The sequence below is a fragment of the Anabrus simplex genome, chromosome 10 (genome assembly GCF_040414725.1).
Source record: "Anabrus simplex isolate iqAnaSimp1 chromosome 10, ASM4041472v1, whole genome shotgun sequence".
Classification (NCBI taxonomy): domain Eukaryota; kingdom Metazoa; phylum Arthropoda; class Insecta; order Orthoptera; family Tettigoniidae; genus Anabrus; species Anabrus simplex.
In genome coordinates this window covers 113,754,420-113,773,909 of record NC_090274.1, presented here as the reverse complement: position 1 = coordinate 113,773,909, position 19,490 = coordinate 113,754,420, and the positions used below count along the sequence as shown (strand labels likewise).

General features: G+C 37.9%; 1 protein-coding gene across 6 annotated transcripts in view; it reads right to left on the bottom strand.

Moving 5' to 3' along the window:
* The window catches only part of stau (double-stranded RNA-binding protein Staufen), a 252,712-nt gene that overhangs the window by 123,662 nt on the left and 109,560 nt on the right, over positions 1-19,490 (bottom strand). For 5 of the 6 annotated variants that reach the window (XM_067154523.2, XM_067154524.2, XM_067154527.2 and 2 more), the window contains one exon: positions 5,367-5,578. In XM_067154523.2, the coding sequence (XP_067010624.2) occupies positions 5,367-5,578 (212 nt within the window). The remainder of the gene's footprint in view (positions 1-5,366; positions 5,579-19,490) is intronic. The other variant, XM_067154526.2, reaches the window with a different exon arrangement.

The window sequence follows — 19,490 nt, the reverse complement described above, 5'->3', positions numbered from 1 at the left end:
TGTGATGTGGAGCAATCGTTTTCGCAGTATAAGGAGTTCTTTAGAGATAATCGGCATGCATTTGTGATGGACAATTTGGAGATGACCTTTGTTGTTTACTGCAATTCTGAGACTACTTCTAGCAACTAATATTCCAGCGTGTGATGGGCGAGTACGAATTGGTACCATTTTTTCAAAGTTAAGTATCTTTTTGCCATATTTAAACCAAAACATTACCTTTTTTAAAAATATCCATTTTTCGCACCCTCGGAACAAGACAGTCGTAACTCCCAAAAGTTGAATTTTGAGTTACGAACACATTAAAAACTGATATTTTGTCCTCTATCGAACATTAAAACTGTTGTAACTGTAAGTCATACCATACCATTCAAAATACACAAACAACAGTTTTTAGGTTTTTGATAGGTACTGATAAACTGTCATAACTATTACGACAGTCTTCCTGTAGAACGTTTTGTAGAGGTACATACTGGCAAACTGTCGTAAGTCGTCGTGTATGGGGCGCATTATTATTGTCTGTATAGTGTTGACAGTGTTATGCTTTCTATAGAAAGACAGTATTGTACCAAGGCACTGGCAAGTTGCAATTGCGTAGCGAGTAAAATTCAACAAAGCGATACAGATGCAATGACGTCCTGTCGAGATTGCAAACGTGCATTCCCAAGTAGACGACTGTTACTATGTCATATTTCTTCTGGCGAATGTTGTATTAGTGCAATTGAGAGAGCAGAAGTGAATGCTTCAAACTCGCATCTGATGCATGTTGACACCGATAATTTGCCATCTCAAAGCACAATTTCACAATTTTTGATAATGCAAACCAAAAGGTTACTGCTACCTTTGGAATGAAGCATCTGGTAAGAAAGGAGCAATAAAAATTTCATCCTGTGTCTATGATTATCTCAAATCCATATAGTGTAAAGATGTTGTATTTTACAGTGATAAAAGGGGAATCAGTCAAATGGAATGAAATTAGAGTGTTGAAAGTTGAAAAGGGCCAGAAGTATACTCTATGCTACAAGACAGACTTCGAGTGCGAAAAGTTCAATTTCATTAATACTAGGGGCCGTCAAAGGGAAAGGTCAACTCGAACACATCCAATAAACCCTGCCTACACACGCCAACCGTGTATCGTGGCTTAAAAGAAGAAAGAGCTAATGTCATGGTGTGATGGAAAAATAATACCAAGAGCGTATTATGCTTTTTACCCATCATTGTCAGTTTCACAAACTAAATTTTATAATACTATTTATTCTTTTTATTTTAAGCATTTATAGCCCATTTAATATTAGAACATATGAATTGTAATATTATTCACTTTAATAACACAATTTAAATCCTCACGATGTCTCAACTCACTTCTGTGCATTTCCTACCGTATTGTATGACGGATGTAACTTTTTCATTTCAACAATATACCAACACAAACTGTTGTAACTATAGTTTGTTGTTTATTTTTATACATTGAAGGTAAACAGTTACATTTCCGGGTGCCAGATTGATATACAAGTGTGAGTAAAAAAATTCTAGTCTCTTCTTAAAAACCCTGAACTTTGAAGCGCATTTCGAAATCTTTTATCGCAATTTACTTAAAACAGTGATTTGGTAGTTACGACAGTCTTGTTCTGAGGGTGCGATTTATAATGTCTACTCTGGCATATCGAAAATTAATATACCATACTGCACGTTTCCATACACAGACACCAATTTGCCTTAAGGAGCACGTTTGGTAGCACCATATTCTAATACAAAACGTTATACTTATTTACTTCTAGAGCATAAGTAGTTATATTTAAAGGAAAATCATTTAAAAGTTTTTGAGCACATAAAAAAATAAATATTTTTCACATTTTTAGCACATAAAAATCCGCTCCCTAGTCATAATCCTTTCTCAATTTTGTTAAAAGACGTTGAAATGCAAGAGGAGATGATGTGCTACAGCAGTTCTACATTGCAACAATGAGCATTCTCAAGCACCAGCCCGTATTCGCTTTCTATGTCTCACTGCCTGCTTGTGGAAGCGGCAGCTTCAAGTCCCTTCAATGACCAATTCAAAAGTAAACAATGCTATTCATACTTCATAATATAGCCTATTACATCTATGAAGATTATATATCTAACATTATCCATACAGATTTCAACCCATTTTAGAGTCTTCTGCAGTGGAAAATAAGCCATAATAAGTTACAATAAAACTATTTAAAATTGGCTTATTAAAATCTTGCAGTGGTGACCTGGTAACATCTTCCACGTGATGGGGAAGCCTTTCCATTTCTCTCTTACACTGAATAAATGCTGCTTCCCTTCTTAGTCCATATTCCTCATCTGACACCACTTATCCTTTCAAAAAAAGGAAGAAGCTATTTGCAGTGCATTTCTTGAACAATTAGTTCTCTCTCAACAGGTGCAGTTGGTGTTGCAACTGTCGAGATGGCTGAATGTTACGAGCAGCGTACCAACATTCACTTCAGCTTATAAATAAAAAAGAGAGAGAGAGAGAGATGGAAAGTATTTGCAGAGACCAAAGAACGCACAAGAGGTCAGGTTAAATATGAAAGTGTTCAGAGCAATTTTTTTTACTTCACTGTTATGCATTGGGAGGGCTAAACTGTGAACCGCTGGCATTGTCTTGAGTTCTTGATATATTTGAAATAAAATTTTAGGAAACCGACTTATTGGAGAAACATCTGGAGCCTCCACCGAGCCGAAGTGCCAGCTCACACATCACTGCCAAGTTGTGTACTCCGAAGGAGGCACAGCTACCTAGGTTGCAATTTAAGTCCCCACACGTGTTATTTTCTGAACAGGCCTCATATTTGTCAGGCCAAGACAGTGGAAATCAAGAGACTGCAAAAGGTTATTACCACCGTTTACTGGTTGAAGTAGTGTGCTTTACATTCTAGTTAGGGTAATCTAGAGTCAAGGTGGTCTCGCAATTTCCTTCTCTCTTCCTTACTCATTTTGACTAAATTCAACAAATTAGACTGAATACATGAAGCTCAACCTGGTAACTACCACATTTCCATCACACCTCATTTTCATTCAAACAGAGCAAAAAAAAAAAAGCAAACACGCTGCAATTATAAAAGCTACATGACAAAATAAAATGAAAGGGATATGCATGCTTAAGTTTAGGCTTAGAATAGGCGAGTATGATTGGTGGACAAATCATCAGAATATCAAATATTCAGAGGGAAGATTGACATCTTGAACATTATATTACAAATGCGGATTACAGTTTTGATGGCCACTGCAACATAACATTTGTGACTAATTAAATATACATAGTGCTACCATAAATACTATTATAAAGTTATACAATAATCCCAGCACAATTTTAAAGATATTTTAATTTCCCTATAACATATTATGTTAGTTGCAAGTATTTCAAACATTAAATATTCAATCATTTTGGGGGTTTCTCTTCTTGCACACTATTCCTTTAAGAACTGCCTATAGCATTTAGTCTAATGGATTGAGGTCAGGGCTGCTGGATAGCCACTCAGCTGGAGAAATGTAGCTTGACGGCTTCCCAACTAGCTCCAACACAGTGTCCTGATAGAAGGGTATTCATGTTTTTCTCGAAGAAGTAGAGCTTGGCGGTACTGTCATATGATACTCCTCACCAAACAATGATAAAGAAAGGACGATCCCTCATGATCCTAAGGGCTTTCTCAAGTCTCATGAGCTTGAGGAATAAGTTTAGAAGTTTAAAAGATCCCTCAATTGCAAAAATCTTTTCATCTGTGAAGAAGACCGTCTGATTATAGCCGTCTCTGCTGCTTGAACTGTGGAGTGAGAATGTGATCTGTTCTTTACTAAAAAACTGTAATGGTGTTACTTCTTAGCATTACAAGTTATTATTCTCAATTGTTCTGTAATGAAAGTGACTTTATATCAAGAATATGACTGGAATATTTATTGAACCACCTATTCAATACATTCCACAAATTACAAATTTACAGTGGAAATAAAGAGACTGCAAAAATTCAATACATTCCACATAAATTGTGGAATGTATTGAATAGTTGGTTTAATAAATATTCCTGTAATATTCTTGATATACTTCTTAGCACACAGAAATGTTTATTACATGAACCATCGGCTTGCTTTCCCCGAAGATTATGCTGAATTCAAGTCTCCACTACTGGACCAAACTCCGTCCTGGTGTGTGGTGGTCCCAGTCTAACTGACGGTTCAGTACACAAACATCCTGCTTAATCTGAACTTCTTACCTGTTGTGAAAATCTCAAGCTGATTTCACTACTTTAAGAACGGCTACACAATTTCCATCATCAGTCCACTCAGCTACTAAAATTAAACGCAAAACACACTTTCTTTTCTGTGGTTCAACACATGACAAAACTGATGCTCAAGTAACAAGGGTGGTTCCTGATCCTCAAAACCGGTTGTACACTGAGCCAATATTGTACCAGTTTGATAGTACGACTGAGTATGAATCACTGTACAAATGTTGCTGGCCAGGGCACAACAAAGCTGCGAGAGGCAATATAGTTCTCTACACAAAGTTACCTGAGCCAAACAGCACTAATCAGCCGAGTCAGCCGAGATCCTAACTCCTATTTTATGTCCATTCTCCCTTGTTCTCTTAACTCTTAATTTTAGATTTGCAAAGTCTGATAAGGCTTCCGCGTACCTAAAAGTGATGTCCCTATTCTTGGACGAGACAGAACTTATTGTTTTACAAACATTTTGAGGAGCTTGATAAAACTACAAATCACAAAACTCTAGGCTCATGAAACGTAGCTTGGTGCATAACCTATGTGTGTTAATATCACACTCAAGAACTACTACCAAACTGCCGATTACCATCAGATCAATAGAATCCTGTTCATTCTCAAATCTGGGGTAAAGGAATACCCCTTACATCATCCACTTGTTATTTATACCAACATACAAAATTCTTAACAACCCACGACAGTAAAAAACTGAACGGTGTCTAATAGAAGCAGAGAAAAATTATTCCTGGAAACAAGAGGAATTTTCACAAGGAATCTTGCTGCACAAAAGTAAGCCCTTTCCATCACTGCACAATGTAAATAGGCAGCTACTACAGATTGCAGTCTGTTTTTTGGGACCACAGCCTGAGGGTGGTTTTTGAAAATAAAATTTATAGAATGTGGAAATAAAACAAAATACTGAAAAAAGAAATAAAGCCATTTTTAATAAATCACCAACTCCGAAGATTCCGAAACTTCCTCATCCATTAATAAAATGACAAATATGCAACAGCACTGATCATATCAAGACAAAATTGTTCTAGAACACAAGGAAGGGTAAGCTGGAGATGGGCATCTGAGGTGAGAAAACTTGGAAGTCACTTAACACACAGAAATAATTCTCACCTGGTTATACATGCCACGGTTATTGAAGTAGTGGTTGGGATTGGGCAGATAGGGATTGTGTTGCTGTGGGCCGCCACCGTGAGGCGATTCCACAAAGGTGTACACAGCTGGCTCGCCCCTCTTCATGGCCAGCGCATTCAGCTCCACAGTGGGCGTGATATTGCCTGCAGCAGAAGTCAGCACGTCATCATCATGGCGGTGATGAGGGTAAACTACGGGTATGCAGAAACACAGTTTTCATGAGCAAATCATTCTAACTAAGTACAGCCTGACCAAGTCTGTCAGTAAAATAACATGCACTAGGCAATATACTGCTAATATTTACACAGTGGTGGATAGGAGTGTTCATGAAAACTGCATTGTTGCAACTGTTGTCAGAGGGAAGTTCAAAGTAGTGGGGTATGACTGGGTTAGGAGGAAGAGACAGCTGGCAGAGAGAAGTTTCATGTACTCAAAGTTTGCTTAAGTGAAGTTTTTATAGCTGAGCATTTTACAGTGTTTATGGGAGCGTACACAGTATAAAAAATAAATAAAAATATATATATATTGCTTTACGTCACACCGACAGAGGTCTTATGTCGACGATGGGATAGGAAATGCCTAGGAGTGGGAAGGAAGCGGCCATGGCTTTAAGGTACAGCCTCAGCATTTGCCTGGTGTGCATAGTATTGTTATGGAAAAACTAATAGGAGGGTTGTTTCCAATTTCTGGTTAACAGGTTGTAAATGAGATTGTAGTACTGCTGTGGGAATGCCATGTCAGGTTTCTTGGAGGCAAACAAACCAGTTTTCGTTCAGTCCAGTATTTTCCAACTTTTCTGCCTCCAGTTACTAATTAAGTACCCCCAATACCTAATTAGAATCATTCCGTATAGACTGTTTTCACTTTCATTTCCATAAAGATGATTTAAGACTTAAATAATTAAATATTTTTATCTGGATTAAAGCCACTAATTTATTACTAAAAGCCCAGCTTTCCACCAAATTACATTGCCCTTCATCAGGGTATGGAAGGTCTGCTTCTGACAGTGATCACATAAATTCCTAAAAAAAGGAAGTGGCGACCCCATACTATCCATGACCCCCCTCACTAACTGGACTCTGGTATCATCGCACTGTGCTGCGGTGGTTGGGGGTGAAGTTACTGATTCACCGCTCTCTGTCAACAGTTTATGGAATGTGTCGCACTGTGCCATGGTGGTGTTATGCCTGTATTTATGGAGTACAGGTCTCCATGTATTTGATAACTTGAAGCAGTCTTTCCTGTTGATGTTATTTGGGCGCAGCGTCCCTCACGAGTCGAGCATAGAAGTCTCTTACATGTGCGATGACTCCCGCCTGGTCAAAGAGGATCTGATGATCTGTGTTGTAGAAATGTCCTGCTATGGCACTCGGGCTTACAGCATATTCTGTGGAGGATGAAAGAGTAATATTCTTGACATAACCTGATGTGTTCTTTGACCCTGGTGCTAACAAGCCTTTTTTCATGCCAATATATGACGGACCACAACCACATGGAAAAACCACCTCCTGAAACACCGGTTGTCTATGAAGTTGTTAGCGATATCAACAGTAGAAGTATTGTAGTAAGGAACAGAATTACTTAAAGAGTTCAAAAGAAGCGACATTATGGATGCAAAGTTCTCGAAGAACTGAAGTGTTTATCACAGAGACAGGATAGATTCCAATGGAGGGAGGGAGCTTATTTTTTATTCTGATAAAAGAATGAATTTGTAACCTATGAAAACATTAAGGATAACAAACATGAAATACGTGTAAGGCTCATCTCTATGGATAGACAACTTTATGTTTTTAGGGTGTATAGACCTAGAAAGGGGGATGCTGATGCAAGATTATTTGATAAGATAATCAGCTATGTGGGAAACAGTGAAAGGAACGTGATTGTAGCAGGTATCTAAATTTGCCAAAGGTTTAACTGGGATGGTTATGCGAATGACAGAGCATGACCATCAAATGGTAAATAAGTTAATCTGGGAAGAATAATTGAATCAGAAAGGGATGGAACTAAATTTACTTTTTTTTTCAACTGGGTTTACAGCGCACTGGTACAGATAGGTCTTATGGCGACGGGATAGAAAAGGGCTAGAGTGGGAAGGAAGCGGCCGTGGCCTTACAGCCTTTGCCAGCATTTGCCTGGTGTGAAAATGGGAAACCACTGAAAACAATCTTCAGGGCTGCCGACAGTGGGATTCAAACCTACTACCTCCCAAATGCAAGCTCACAGCTGCACGCCCCAACCACATGGCAAACTCACTTGGTAATCTCAGACCATCCAGAGAAGAGAATATTCAAGGCACGGTGCTGACAAAATCAGATGAACTCTACAGAGAAACTGAAATGGCAACATTTCTCATTTTCAGAGTTTATTAAAATAACATTTCCACCTATTCTTTATCACCCGTGGGTCTGTATTTCCACTTTCTTCCTTCACTTGATGTGTAGATTTTTTTTCATTTATTTTTTATCAATGCATACAATATCCTTTTTCCACCATTTACATCGTTCTCAAAACTCCTGTGTGAATCTCTCCCAAATTTCTTCTTTACCTCATTTACCACTTATTTACACTTTTAATTTCCTGATACTTAATCTTATGTCCTTCTTTCCTATTTATTCCATTCCTACCATGCTTTCTTCTTTTGTTTAACAACCTCCATCTTTCCATTCCACTCAGGTGTCTCCTTTTCCGTCACTCTTGCCAAAGTTCTGCCACAAACCTTCTCACAGCTTACAAATGCAATTTTAAATTTGGGCTATTCTCCTGTGTTAAGTCCTCCTGACATCCTTTATCTTATAATTTCCATACTTTTTTTTTTTTTTTTTTCTGTCTTATTTCTTTTACTCGCACAATTTTACTAACACTACTCTGTGGTCTCCATCAAACTCATCACCTGGTAGTGCCGTTACATCCATTAACTGTTTACGATTTATTTTCTCAACCGAAAAAATACAGTAAAACCTTGTTAATTCAAAGTCGTTGGAACGCAAAAATCAGACTTTGAATTAAGTAATTTCGAATTAACAGCCAACTCGTTATTCAGAAATGCCAACCCTTGCCATGTCAAAATATTTGAAGACCCGTTACTGCATGCAATAAACCTTGTTTCACAGTTTAAATCTTTCAAATGCCATGGAAAAAAGACTAGATGAGAAATCTATGCTGTCTCCCCTGTGCACGTCTTTTATTCATTGGATTACCGTACTGTGATGAGAGGTCCTGTACTTGCACAAAAAGTATCCGATGCCCTTAAAACATAGTGGATTATCAAATTTTCTTATGACAAGGAGAGAAAGTCTCTCGCTTTCCTCTGCATTACAACACAGTACAGTGACTAACCCTGTACAATTTCCTGCCAGGGTACTTCTCTCTCGTAATTCAGAAACCCTTGCCGCGTCAAAGTATTCCAAGAGCCATCATGCATGCAATCACATTGATTCACAGTTTAAACTTTTCAAATGCCATGGAAAAAAACTATTTCCGAAATGTATCCAACAAGGTGCATTTACAGTATTCAAATAATGCACTTGGATAAATCACTGGCAAACATAACCTCATGCAATGAAAGAAAACACACACGATTCAAAGACAAGGACAAATTATGCTAGCTCCCCTGTGCAAATGCATTATTTTTTGTATTACTGTACTCTTCGCATTTTTTTTAGATGCCTTGTGCTAGCACAGAAAATGCCCGACGCCCTTAAAACATCGTAGCTTATCAAACTTCCTTATGACTAGGGGAGGAAGTCACTCACTTCCGTGTACACTGTAACACAGTACAATAATCCCCAGCCTTGTACTATTTCCTGACTGGCACTACTCTCCTTTAAAACTAAGTCCGTTCGGGCTCGGCATTAAAAATGACCATGCTGTTTCATCAGCACTGACAATATTGTTCAGTGTGTACGAATTGTTCCCGGACTCTGCTTGTCTGCACACTGCCTGCTACGTGATATTGTGGCGTTCCTTAAAACGCTGAATACAAAAGAATTACGATTTTACTCTAACTTAGCAAATATGAAGCACACTGCAGACACACCAGAAGTGAGTGAAAGTACGGAAAGCTACCCCAGCACGTTTGGGAAGACTAGTTCTATCACAACCTGGATAAATTTTGAATTTATATTACTGTGTAAAATACCATAAAGGTAGTTTTGATTTAAGTCAATTTCATTACTGGGACAGACATTGTTCTTTGAATGACGAGTATTTAGAATTAATTTACATAACATGCAAAACCGTACCTCACGTTTCCGGGAACAAGAGCTTCTTCGAATTAGGTGGGATTTTGAATTAACCGATTTTGAATTATCGAGGTTCTACTGTAACTGTTTTTGTCCTCCTTTCACCCTAGCTGTATCTAGAGATCTTTCTACTATTCTTCCTAAATAAAGCGTTACCTACAAGCACTCCATTTCTCTATCTCTCTCACCGTTTCTTTTTTACGTATTCAAAAGGACCAATCACTACTTCTTTCCCAATTCCGTTAAGTTCCAACCTGCGCTTTGAGGTCTTCTGTGACTATAACTTCCACGTCTGTGATTATTTCCATGAGTACCTCCAAAAATTCCAGTTTTTCTTTGGGTTGTATAAACTCCAAGTCTCTCACTCCTTCCGTCCTGAGTAGAACTCATTCTGTCACTAACGTAGTCTACCTTAGCATATTCAGCCAGGCCTTTTTCATGACTCACTATTCTTTGCCTCACCTCCTCCTCTCCAGTATAGGATGTATCCACTCAACACACTCCCTTTCCCTTCCATTTGACCTCATTCATTCCAATCATGGCAACATTATCTTTCTCCATAAAATCAATAAACTCTTCTGACTTGCCTGTCCAGGTCCTATCATTATGGCCTACAATGGGAACACACTGTCACATTCTTGTTGCTTGTCTTTCTCGATCTGCACAGAGAGGTTATACAGACGAACTATACACTAACCAATGCATGGATGTAAATAAAACCTTAACTACAATGAACTATTCAACTTATAGAAAGAGTATTTGAAAAAACTATAGGCTATTTTACTAATTTATGCTATGCTAAACATGTTTGTGGATGTAGCAAAATTGATTAGTCTAATGGCATTATCCCTGCTTTCGTCATGCAGACTTTCCTTTCCTATTGTTGGCAGAAAAATTTCTTCCTTTCCAACTTTTTCATTGAAATCACCCAAAATCAAGTATTATGAGAGAAATCTGGAAATTTAATTAATGATCAGGACAAATTATTAAATTACTGTAAGCAGTACTTCGATTCCTTGCTGAATTGTGATGATCCAGAAATCTATATTGGTAAACCATCTAGTTTCCCATCAGAAGAACAAATACCAGAGCCATCATATCAAGGTATTACAAAGTATTATATGTTTAAAAAACAATAAAGCCTCAGGTAGGGCAACAATCCTGCTGAGCTTATTAAATATGGTGGAGAAAATGACAAATACATATATAAGATCATATGGCACGATGAAGTTATTCCAAAAGAATGGCAGGAATCACTTATTGTCCCAATTCGTAAAGGAGGGGATACGGAAGAACTTCAGCAGAATTATCGTGGTATATCTCTTATAAACACCCCTCCCCCTGGCACTACAGCCACTGAAGGGCCTTGGCCTACCAAGCGACCGCTGCTCAGCCCGAAGGCCTGCAGATTATGAGGTGCCGTGTGGTCAGCACGACGAAGCCTCTCGGTCGTTATTCTTGGCTTCCTAGACCGGGGCCGCCATCTCACTGACAAGATAGCTCCTCAATTCTAATCACGTAGGCTGAATGAACCTCAAACCAGCCCTCAGGTCCACGTAAAAATCCCTGACCCAGCCGGGAATCGAACCCGGGGCCTCCGGGTAATAGGCAGGCAGACTACCTCTACATCACGGGGCCGGCCTCTTGTAAACACGGCCTACAAAATTCTGTCTTATTCTTTTACAGCGTTTAAAACCATTTGTTGAAAATGTTATTGGGGGACTATCAGAACGGTTTTCGTAGTAAGAGATCCACTACACAACATACTTGCAATTAAGACTATTAATGATAACGTGTGGGAACACAAGGAGCCTGTTCATTACCTCTTTATAGATTTCTTCCAGGCATACGATTCAATCCATAGAGACGGGCTGTCGAACATCATGATGAAGTTTGGCTTTCCCATAAAATTAACATGTGCAAACTGACTATGGATGGTAATGTTAGCTGTGTTTTGCTCAAGGGCAGAAAATCAAGTTCTTCCAGAATAAAACTGGTTTGAGATAAGGGGATGCACTATCTCCTCTTCTAATCAACACTGCGTTGGAGAAGATTATCAGGAAATTAGCTCTTGTACCTGCTGGCATGATATAGGGGAGACAACATAAAAGTCCTTGCATATGTGGATGATATTGTTCTTATTGGCCACACTGAATTAGAAATTAGGCAGTTATTTGTGGAACTAGAGGAAATGGCAGCAAAAATTGGCTTACGGGTAAATGATAAAAAGACATTACAAGGTTGTACAGAGATCAAATCATGAGGAAGTTGACAGATTGCCTTTGAAGATTGGGAAGTACATATTTAAAAGAGTGGAGGAGTTTAAATTCCTTGGTGTATTAATCTATGAGCAAAACAGAAGGCGATAGGAACACCAAGGTAGAATTAAGAACACAAATAAGGCATTTTACTCTATGAGCCCTATATTAGGCTCCAAAATTTTAACAAGAAATGCAAAAATGATTATCTACAATACAATCATTCGACCAGTACATCTGTATGGTTCCGAGACATGGACTATAACCAAGAAAGAGCAGCAGCAGTTGCAAGTATTTGAGAATAAAGTTTATAGAAAAATATTTGGCCCATGGTTCGATCCTCACTCTCAAAGCTGGCAGAAAAGATCTAATTATGAGATTTACACCCTCTCTCAACAATATGCTATAATGGGTGTGATAGAATCCAACAGACTGCGCTGGGCTGGACATGTACTGACGATGCAGGATAAGTGAGCACCAGTAGATCTATACAAAGGATCTCCTAATGGGAAAAGACGTTCAGGCAGACCCCGAAGCACCTGGAAGGAGATCAACAAGGTATGCCGGACCCTCCCAATTGATAACTAGGAAGAGCAGGCTCAAGATCGAAAAGGATGGAAGAGGATTGCGAGATCGGCACAGGAACTTCACGTCCCTCAGAAGCCTACAGAGTGAATGAGGTATGTAAAGTCTGGGAATAACGTGCTACAGTCAAGGTTATAATTTTTATTCATGCTGGATGAAAGGGTAGTTTAGGGAAAGGTGCTTAAAATTTCATTTTGTAAATAATTTATAATTTTTTATTACAATTTTTTTAACTTGAGGCTGCTGAAATGTGGTTTTGGAGAAGAATTACAAAAACAAGTTGGACAGATAAAAAAATGGCTGTTTTAAATAACGTAAAGGAAGATCAATGTTTTTAAATACGATGAAGGTGAGGAAAACAGTTCCTTGGACACGTACTGAGACATGACTCTTCTCCAAACCATCAATGAAGGAAAAAGTACTGGTAAAGAGACCCAGGGGACGACCAAGGATGCCATACATCAAGAACTCCGTCAGTGAACTGGCAAGTGGTTCATATAGCAACATGAAGAGGCTAGCAAAAGATCGTCAGATGTGGCTACAGCGACAAGGCATTGCCTTTAGTAAATTATGACGATGATATTTGTCCTATCGAAAAGTATTACATAATAAAATTATAGAGTACATAAGTTCCAAACATTTGTCATACAGTTTTAATAGAATAATGAATTTAGACTTATTTGGTCCACATCAATGCGAAACATTGTTAAGATGGAAATATTGTTTAATTGTGTGCAATGTTTTTTGTCATGACTGTCTTAAGGTGTAAAACCACATGGTAACGGCAAGGAAAAATATGAAGATTATTAAAAATGAGAAAAAATTGTAAAGGAACGATCGCTGGAATAAAACAAGAGGGAGTTGTGAAAGAAAGGACTGCCTTTACGTTAGATGCTCTATCCTCGAGTTGGAAGAAAACTAAATGGGAAGGCCTACAGTATTGAAAGCTCATAAAACTGATCAACAATAACATTACATTAACTGTTGTTGTGATACGATTCGTCTCTGCTGCATCTCGAATAAAACAGTATGACTGAATATTGGCGAAAAGCAGCTAGAGAGTTAAATAATTTTGCACATTCTAGAACGACTGTCTCGTCAACAACAGGTACTGCTGCTAGTTTTCCCATAGAAGTAGCAGCACGTTCTTCCGACTTGTTGAGTGGAAGAGCAAAGTTAAAGCATTCCACTACTTTGGGTATCTTTCGCCCTTTGCTGTGCGCAGTATACAAGCACTTTCTCGAGGAGCAGCTCAGAGCGAGTTGGTTTGTGTTGCTTCAGCCAATGATTATTCAATTGACTCATCACTTCAAATGAGCTTCAAAAAATAAGGTACTGACAACAGAACACAATGCAGTAACATGAAAAACATGACAAAGTTTATAACAAGATATCGGGGTTGCCAAAGCACACTTCATATATGAAGCTGACCAAATACTACTGAACGAGGACTGGGGAGCTGACTGCTCTAGAATACCTGCATGTAAAGTACACAACTGGTTCAGGGTTTCAGTTTATAGCACTGTATATAAAAAAATTGTTAAAACAAAGCATTTATATTAGTACATGCACAGAGAAGTTGAAGTTTACAAAATGTAATTTCCAGCATTTTTGTTATGATAAAAATAAAAATAAGTAAAAATCCTAATTTTGAATTCTGTATTGCAGCAACACATACAAGAGCCACAATACCATTATGGCCTGAACAATAATATACAATACATTACTGCATTGCCCTCCTAAGCAAATTCACTGTATCTGCAAAATTTGAGTTTTTGAGAGAGAGAGAGAGAGAGAGAAGTGTACTATGTGGGTTCAACAATTTTTCACAGCCGAATGAATGTATCTACAACCAAACTTGAGATATTAGCCATATTTTGTTTGGCTATGTTAAAATATTGCCGTTTTCAATAACTTAAAATATAGCCAAAATGTCCTATCCTGGATTTCCTTGGGTACATCATTTACTAGCAAATGCATAGGAAACTGCATATTTGCTTATAGTGTAAGATAAAACAGCTCAAAATCTAAAATGTCAATTATCTCAAAACTACTTTGCACAAACGTTGAATTCACTTAGGACAGTAGTGTACATACACCACAAAACATTGTATTTCACTTTCTAAGTAAAAGAAAGGAACTACTAAGTGAAATATCATATACAAAAAGATAGTCACATGAGAAGGAGCAGACAACAGGATAAACATGACACATCAGTGTGGAAGAAGGACAAACAGGAAAAAATGAAAAGACAAAGAATCTTCACATAGTTATGTTATGCTCTCTCTTCACAAAGCCCAGTTGTTCTACATCCTTTCCTTCTCAGCCACTGCCTATCTTGTGACTACTTTCCAAATTCCTCTGGAGAGTTGTCATTTAGTGTCAGGTGAAAATATAAAGGTATGGTTGAAAAGTGCCAGGTTGTTTTAATGGAAAATGTAGGCTTTGATGAAAAAGAATGTAACTTATCTGCCTTTAAAGATAAGGAAGAAAAACTTACATCAGGGAGTGAAAAACAATCTAAATTCAGGATAACTTACAGATCATTATGAAATATATACCTCACATTATATTATTATTATTATTATTATTATTATTATTATTATTATTATTATTATTATTGTGCTTTTATGACTGCATTGGACCACTGTAGTCAAATTCTGTCCTGTCTTCTATGATATGTTTTATTCTTTTCTGATCTTCCAGTATTTCTTCATTCTATCTGATCTTTGTTGTCGTTCTTCTGAGAATACCTTTTTAGTTATTCATTAATTAATTAATTAATTAATTAAAAGAATTTATTCTGGAACATAAAAGTTGGAAGTATTTTTATTATTCCTATTGCCACACACTTACAAATGGAGTAAAAACGAACACTGGAAGGCACACATACATAATACAAGAACCAAGAAACTCATTTTGTTTGTTCTAAAATTAACTGCAGGGGTGCCAAAAATCCAAAATTCTAAAATCTAGCATATTGAAAAACTATGCCAATAATGGCAATCACACAAGTAAACACAAATGATGACAAAAATAAACAGCCTTATAGGTGATTACTGGCGAGTGATTACAGACTTCGTGCACAGTGATTCCGAACTTGGCGACGAATCAAGTGCCGATTTTGCCTCGGACAATTACCACAATTACAATGAAAAGAAAGCTTCCATCTAATCAATACTTTATTTTATCATATTTCACCTACAGGTTCACAATGCAGGTCATTGAACTCCAACATATGTTTTAACTTTACATGTACCATTAAGCATTCACACCAACATCCCATTTTATCAAGATTTCATGAACAGAGTTAATTTAGCCTCCTTAATATTAGTTAACTTTAGACATTACAGTTTAATTACAAGTGTAGGTACCATTTTCAGTCTAGAAGACTTGAAAAGCATAAAGAAACCAAGCGTCTCTCAGAACAATGCTGGCAAGTTTCCTTTATATTGTGAGGATCGCTGACAGAGACTCTGGCACTAAGAGGGTTAAAACTCATTGAGGACCTTGAGGTCTTCAGTTTTGATGTGTGAAGTGAAGGAAAAGAGGAGAGCTGGATAAACAAAGAGCAAAGAGATAAAAGGATAAAGATGAGGAATCAACATCCATCATGTGTGTACGCTCTGCTTCTTGATAAAAATGGGAATTAGAAATTAACTTGCTGCAGGCTGAGAAGAGAGAAGAGTAGATGAATCAGGAATTGATCAGGAGAGAATCTATGTGAAGACTAGGAGATTGTACTTTTTCTTTTGTGCTCTCCCGTTCATCCTTGTCTCCGATTTCCACACTGACCTGCCATTGTATTTAGCCTTTTCATGCTATCTTCCTATATAATATTTTTTTTTGTAACAGATTTGCAAGATTAAAATAACAAGGGAGGCAGACTAAACATTGAATATAAAAGGAAGATTGCAATAACAGAACAAAGAAAAACCAGGGAAGCAGAAGTTGATAGTCTCAATACTGGAGATTTTCCTCAGTAGCTTTTAGTTTGCACCCAGTTTCATGGAAGCAGTTTTACACATGCCTGTACTAAGATACATCTACAGGGCCCCTCTTATAAACCCAGACTGAGCGCACGATGTTTGCGCTACAGCAGCTGTCTCAGCCCAACTTAGGTCGCGCGCGGCCGCCCTCGTTTAAGCGTGTATACAATGTTATCTTATAAAAGATGCTGGAAGTGTCATCCTTCATAATGCGGGACTTCATAAAAACCATAAGGATTTTCTGCACTCCAATAGCAAGAGTTATGACTGTTCCATGACCATTAAGATGAAACCAGGCCTCATCCGAAAAGACCACAAGCTGTGTGTCGAATACTCTTGTTGCTGGATCAGCAGGTTTCAAAAAATGGGCCCGTGTAAACCTGTACTGTTTGATGTGCAACATCTTTGTAGCTCTGCGTGCAGAAGAAAGCAAAACCCCTACTTGGGCTAATTTTGTGTGCAATTTATTTGGTGACCTTCAAGATTCGCACCAATGTCATTTACAATTACGTGAATCTATGCTCATGAAGGTGGCACTTCACCAGGAAATTGCTGAACAAATGTATCGCGTCCCCATCGAGCCGACTCGTACTTAAAATAACTTTTACATACTAAAATACGTTGTTTCAATGATCACTGCCTCACACCATGTTAACAGCCGAGATTCATTACTGGCTATTGATGCTAGGTCCAACACGTGCAGGCTCCTTGCAAGGTCGAGAACTAGGCGCGCCTCCCGTACAACTGCTTAGGTTTCGCAGAGGAGAAACACCGCTGGACGGTCTGGGTTTATAAGAGAGACCCTGTATACATTACAACAAACTCGACAGCTCTTGGAATGACAAGTGTATCAAGCACCTTTGTTTTCTTCAGAGGAAATTAAAATGATTTTTAATGAATTTTAGTTAAAGTTGAACAGGCAGTGCTGAGGTCCTGAGCTATACTAAACCACTGACTGCCCTTATCTACATCTTGTTCACAGTTTATTCAAAACTAATTTCTACATAGCTGGATAATCTCTCCTTTCTGTTAATGAAGGTCACGCTGAAGAACTCCTCGCAAGCATATACCCATGCTCCCAGCCGTTCGATAGCATGCAGGACAACGCGAGAGCTGCTTCAGATTTGAGCAAGTATTTTATAAGTGTTCTGACAAGATAATGCATGAAATACTATACACCCATTCCTGCCAACCTTAGAAAAAAGAGGAAAGACCACGAGATTGTGGTAACATCGTTTTTCGACAACTGACTCCGAAAAATCACACCGGCATTCTGTACAAAATTGAAGGGCTTATTTCCAAAGTGACGCATCTCCAAGAAACACAACTTTTCAGGAATCACCGTTTTCAATTACTTCATTTCCTAATAAGAGAGAGACCTCATTTTTTCTATGTAGCATCATCACTTCAAACAAAACTTGCTTGTCATGGTGGCTAAAATCTTAGTGCAAAGAATACCATAAAAACGGACAAGGGATCTTGGATTTATGCCCCTTTGGAACTGAAGACTGGCCTGAAATATGAATTATGCAGAATGGTGTGGGCTAGGTTTCTTCGTAGGTGCTCAAATGTTCTAAAATGCTTAATACTTCATAAATCACACCGGCACTCTGTACAAAATTGAAGGGCTTATTCACAACTTAAGAATTTCAAAATGCAAAATAAAAATGCCTATAATTTATGACTGAAAAAAAGATGACGTCTCTTATTTTTGAACACAAATTTTTCGGGGGGAAATGTTGGGAAGGACTTATTGGTCCATACACTTCACATGCTCAACTCTCAAAAAAAGTTTTAAAAAATCATTATCACATTTGAGTTGAAGGACGTAATGTTTTTTCTTTGTAGATGCTGTGACCTGTCAGTCATCAAGAGAGGACGGAGAAATTTATTTTGTGTTCTAAAAATTATTGTAGTATATCTTTTTATTTAATTTCAAAAACCTCAAGAAAAGACTAAGGACATTGAAATCTCAGTTGTTATGTATATATATATTTTTTTTTGTTTATTTAAAATCAGACATGTGAAGAGAAAGACGTTTGATTTGCAGGGATTTTGTAATATGGTGTAGTTTTGTTTTGGACTGAAAGCAAAGTGTATAAAAGTATGTTCATTTTGATACACAACTTGTGAGGCAATGTGTCGCATGCGTCGTTTTCTTAACGATGAAATAGTATTGCATAGTGAAAAGTTCTCCAACTTCCCCTGCGGTAATCTGGTGAATTGTGATTGGTCGGAATAACGACCTTTTCCATTGGTGAATATGGAGATCTGGGGAAATTCTGTGTCCCAATGGGTCACTTTGTGATCGGTCCATTTCCGGCCTCCGCCGATTTCGTGCGTGCGACACGTGTGTTCTGGTTCTTTTCCATATGACCGACCTAGCGAGTGCGTGCGTGCGCTCGGCGTCTACCCTGTCTGGGGGAGGGGTCCCCGGTCTCTCTAGATTCTTAAGTCTGAGTTAATTTAAATTCTTTCTTGTGTTTCGGCCCTTTCTCATTTAAAGTAAATATCTGTGATAATGTAAATTTGTTTTGCATATCTGAGTTTCCCCCTTGACCTTCACATTTACCAATTTTGAGTTTTCTCAATGACTGCGCCTCAATGGACAGTCTTAGCACCCTAGTGTTTCCAGCCAATTCTCTTTACTTGTTCGGTATTTGTAACTAAATGTAAATTTAATTTCTTTTTCTTGATTAACGATGTTACCAATCACATTTAAAGATTTGTTTTCTTTTGAGATTGCCTAGTGTACATCTGTTTTAATTTGTATGTAAAGTTTTATCTTCTACCGTTTGAGGAGCTCGATTTTGTCATTGTCTTTTAAAACTACGTGTAAATTTCAGTGTATCTCATTTTATATCCTGGATTTCATGTTTATTCTATTTTGTTTGTTTGATTTTGTATTCTCTTCCTTTTGACAATAGATTGTTTTAAGGGTGTTTGCCATGTGTTTCGTTTTCCCCAACAACGCCATACGTCCCCATGGCCTCGTTAGGGTTTCTTCCACGTTTCCACATCCTTCCGTAG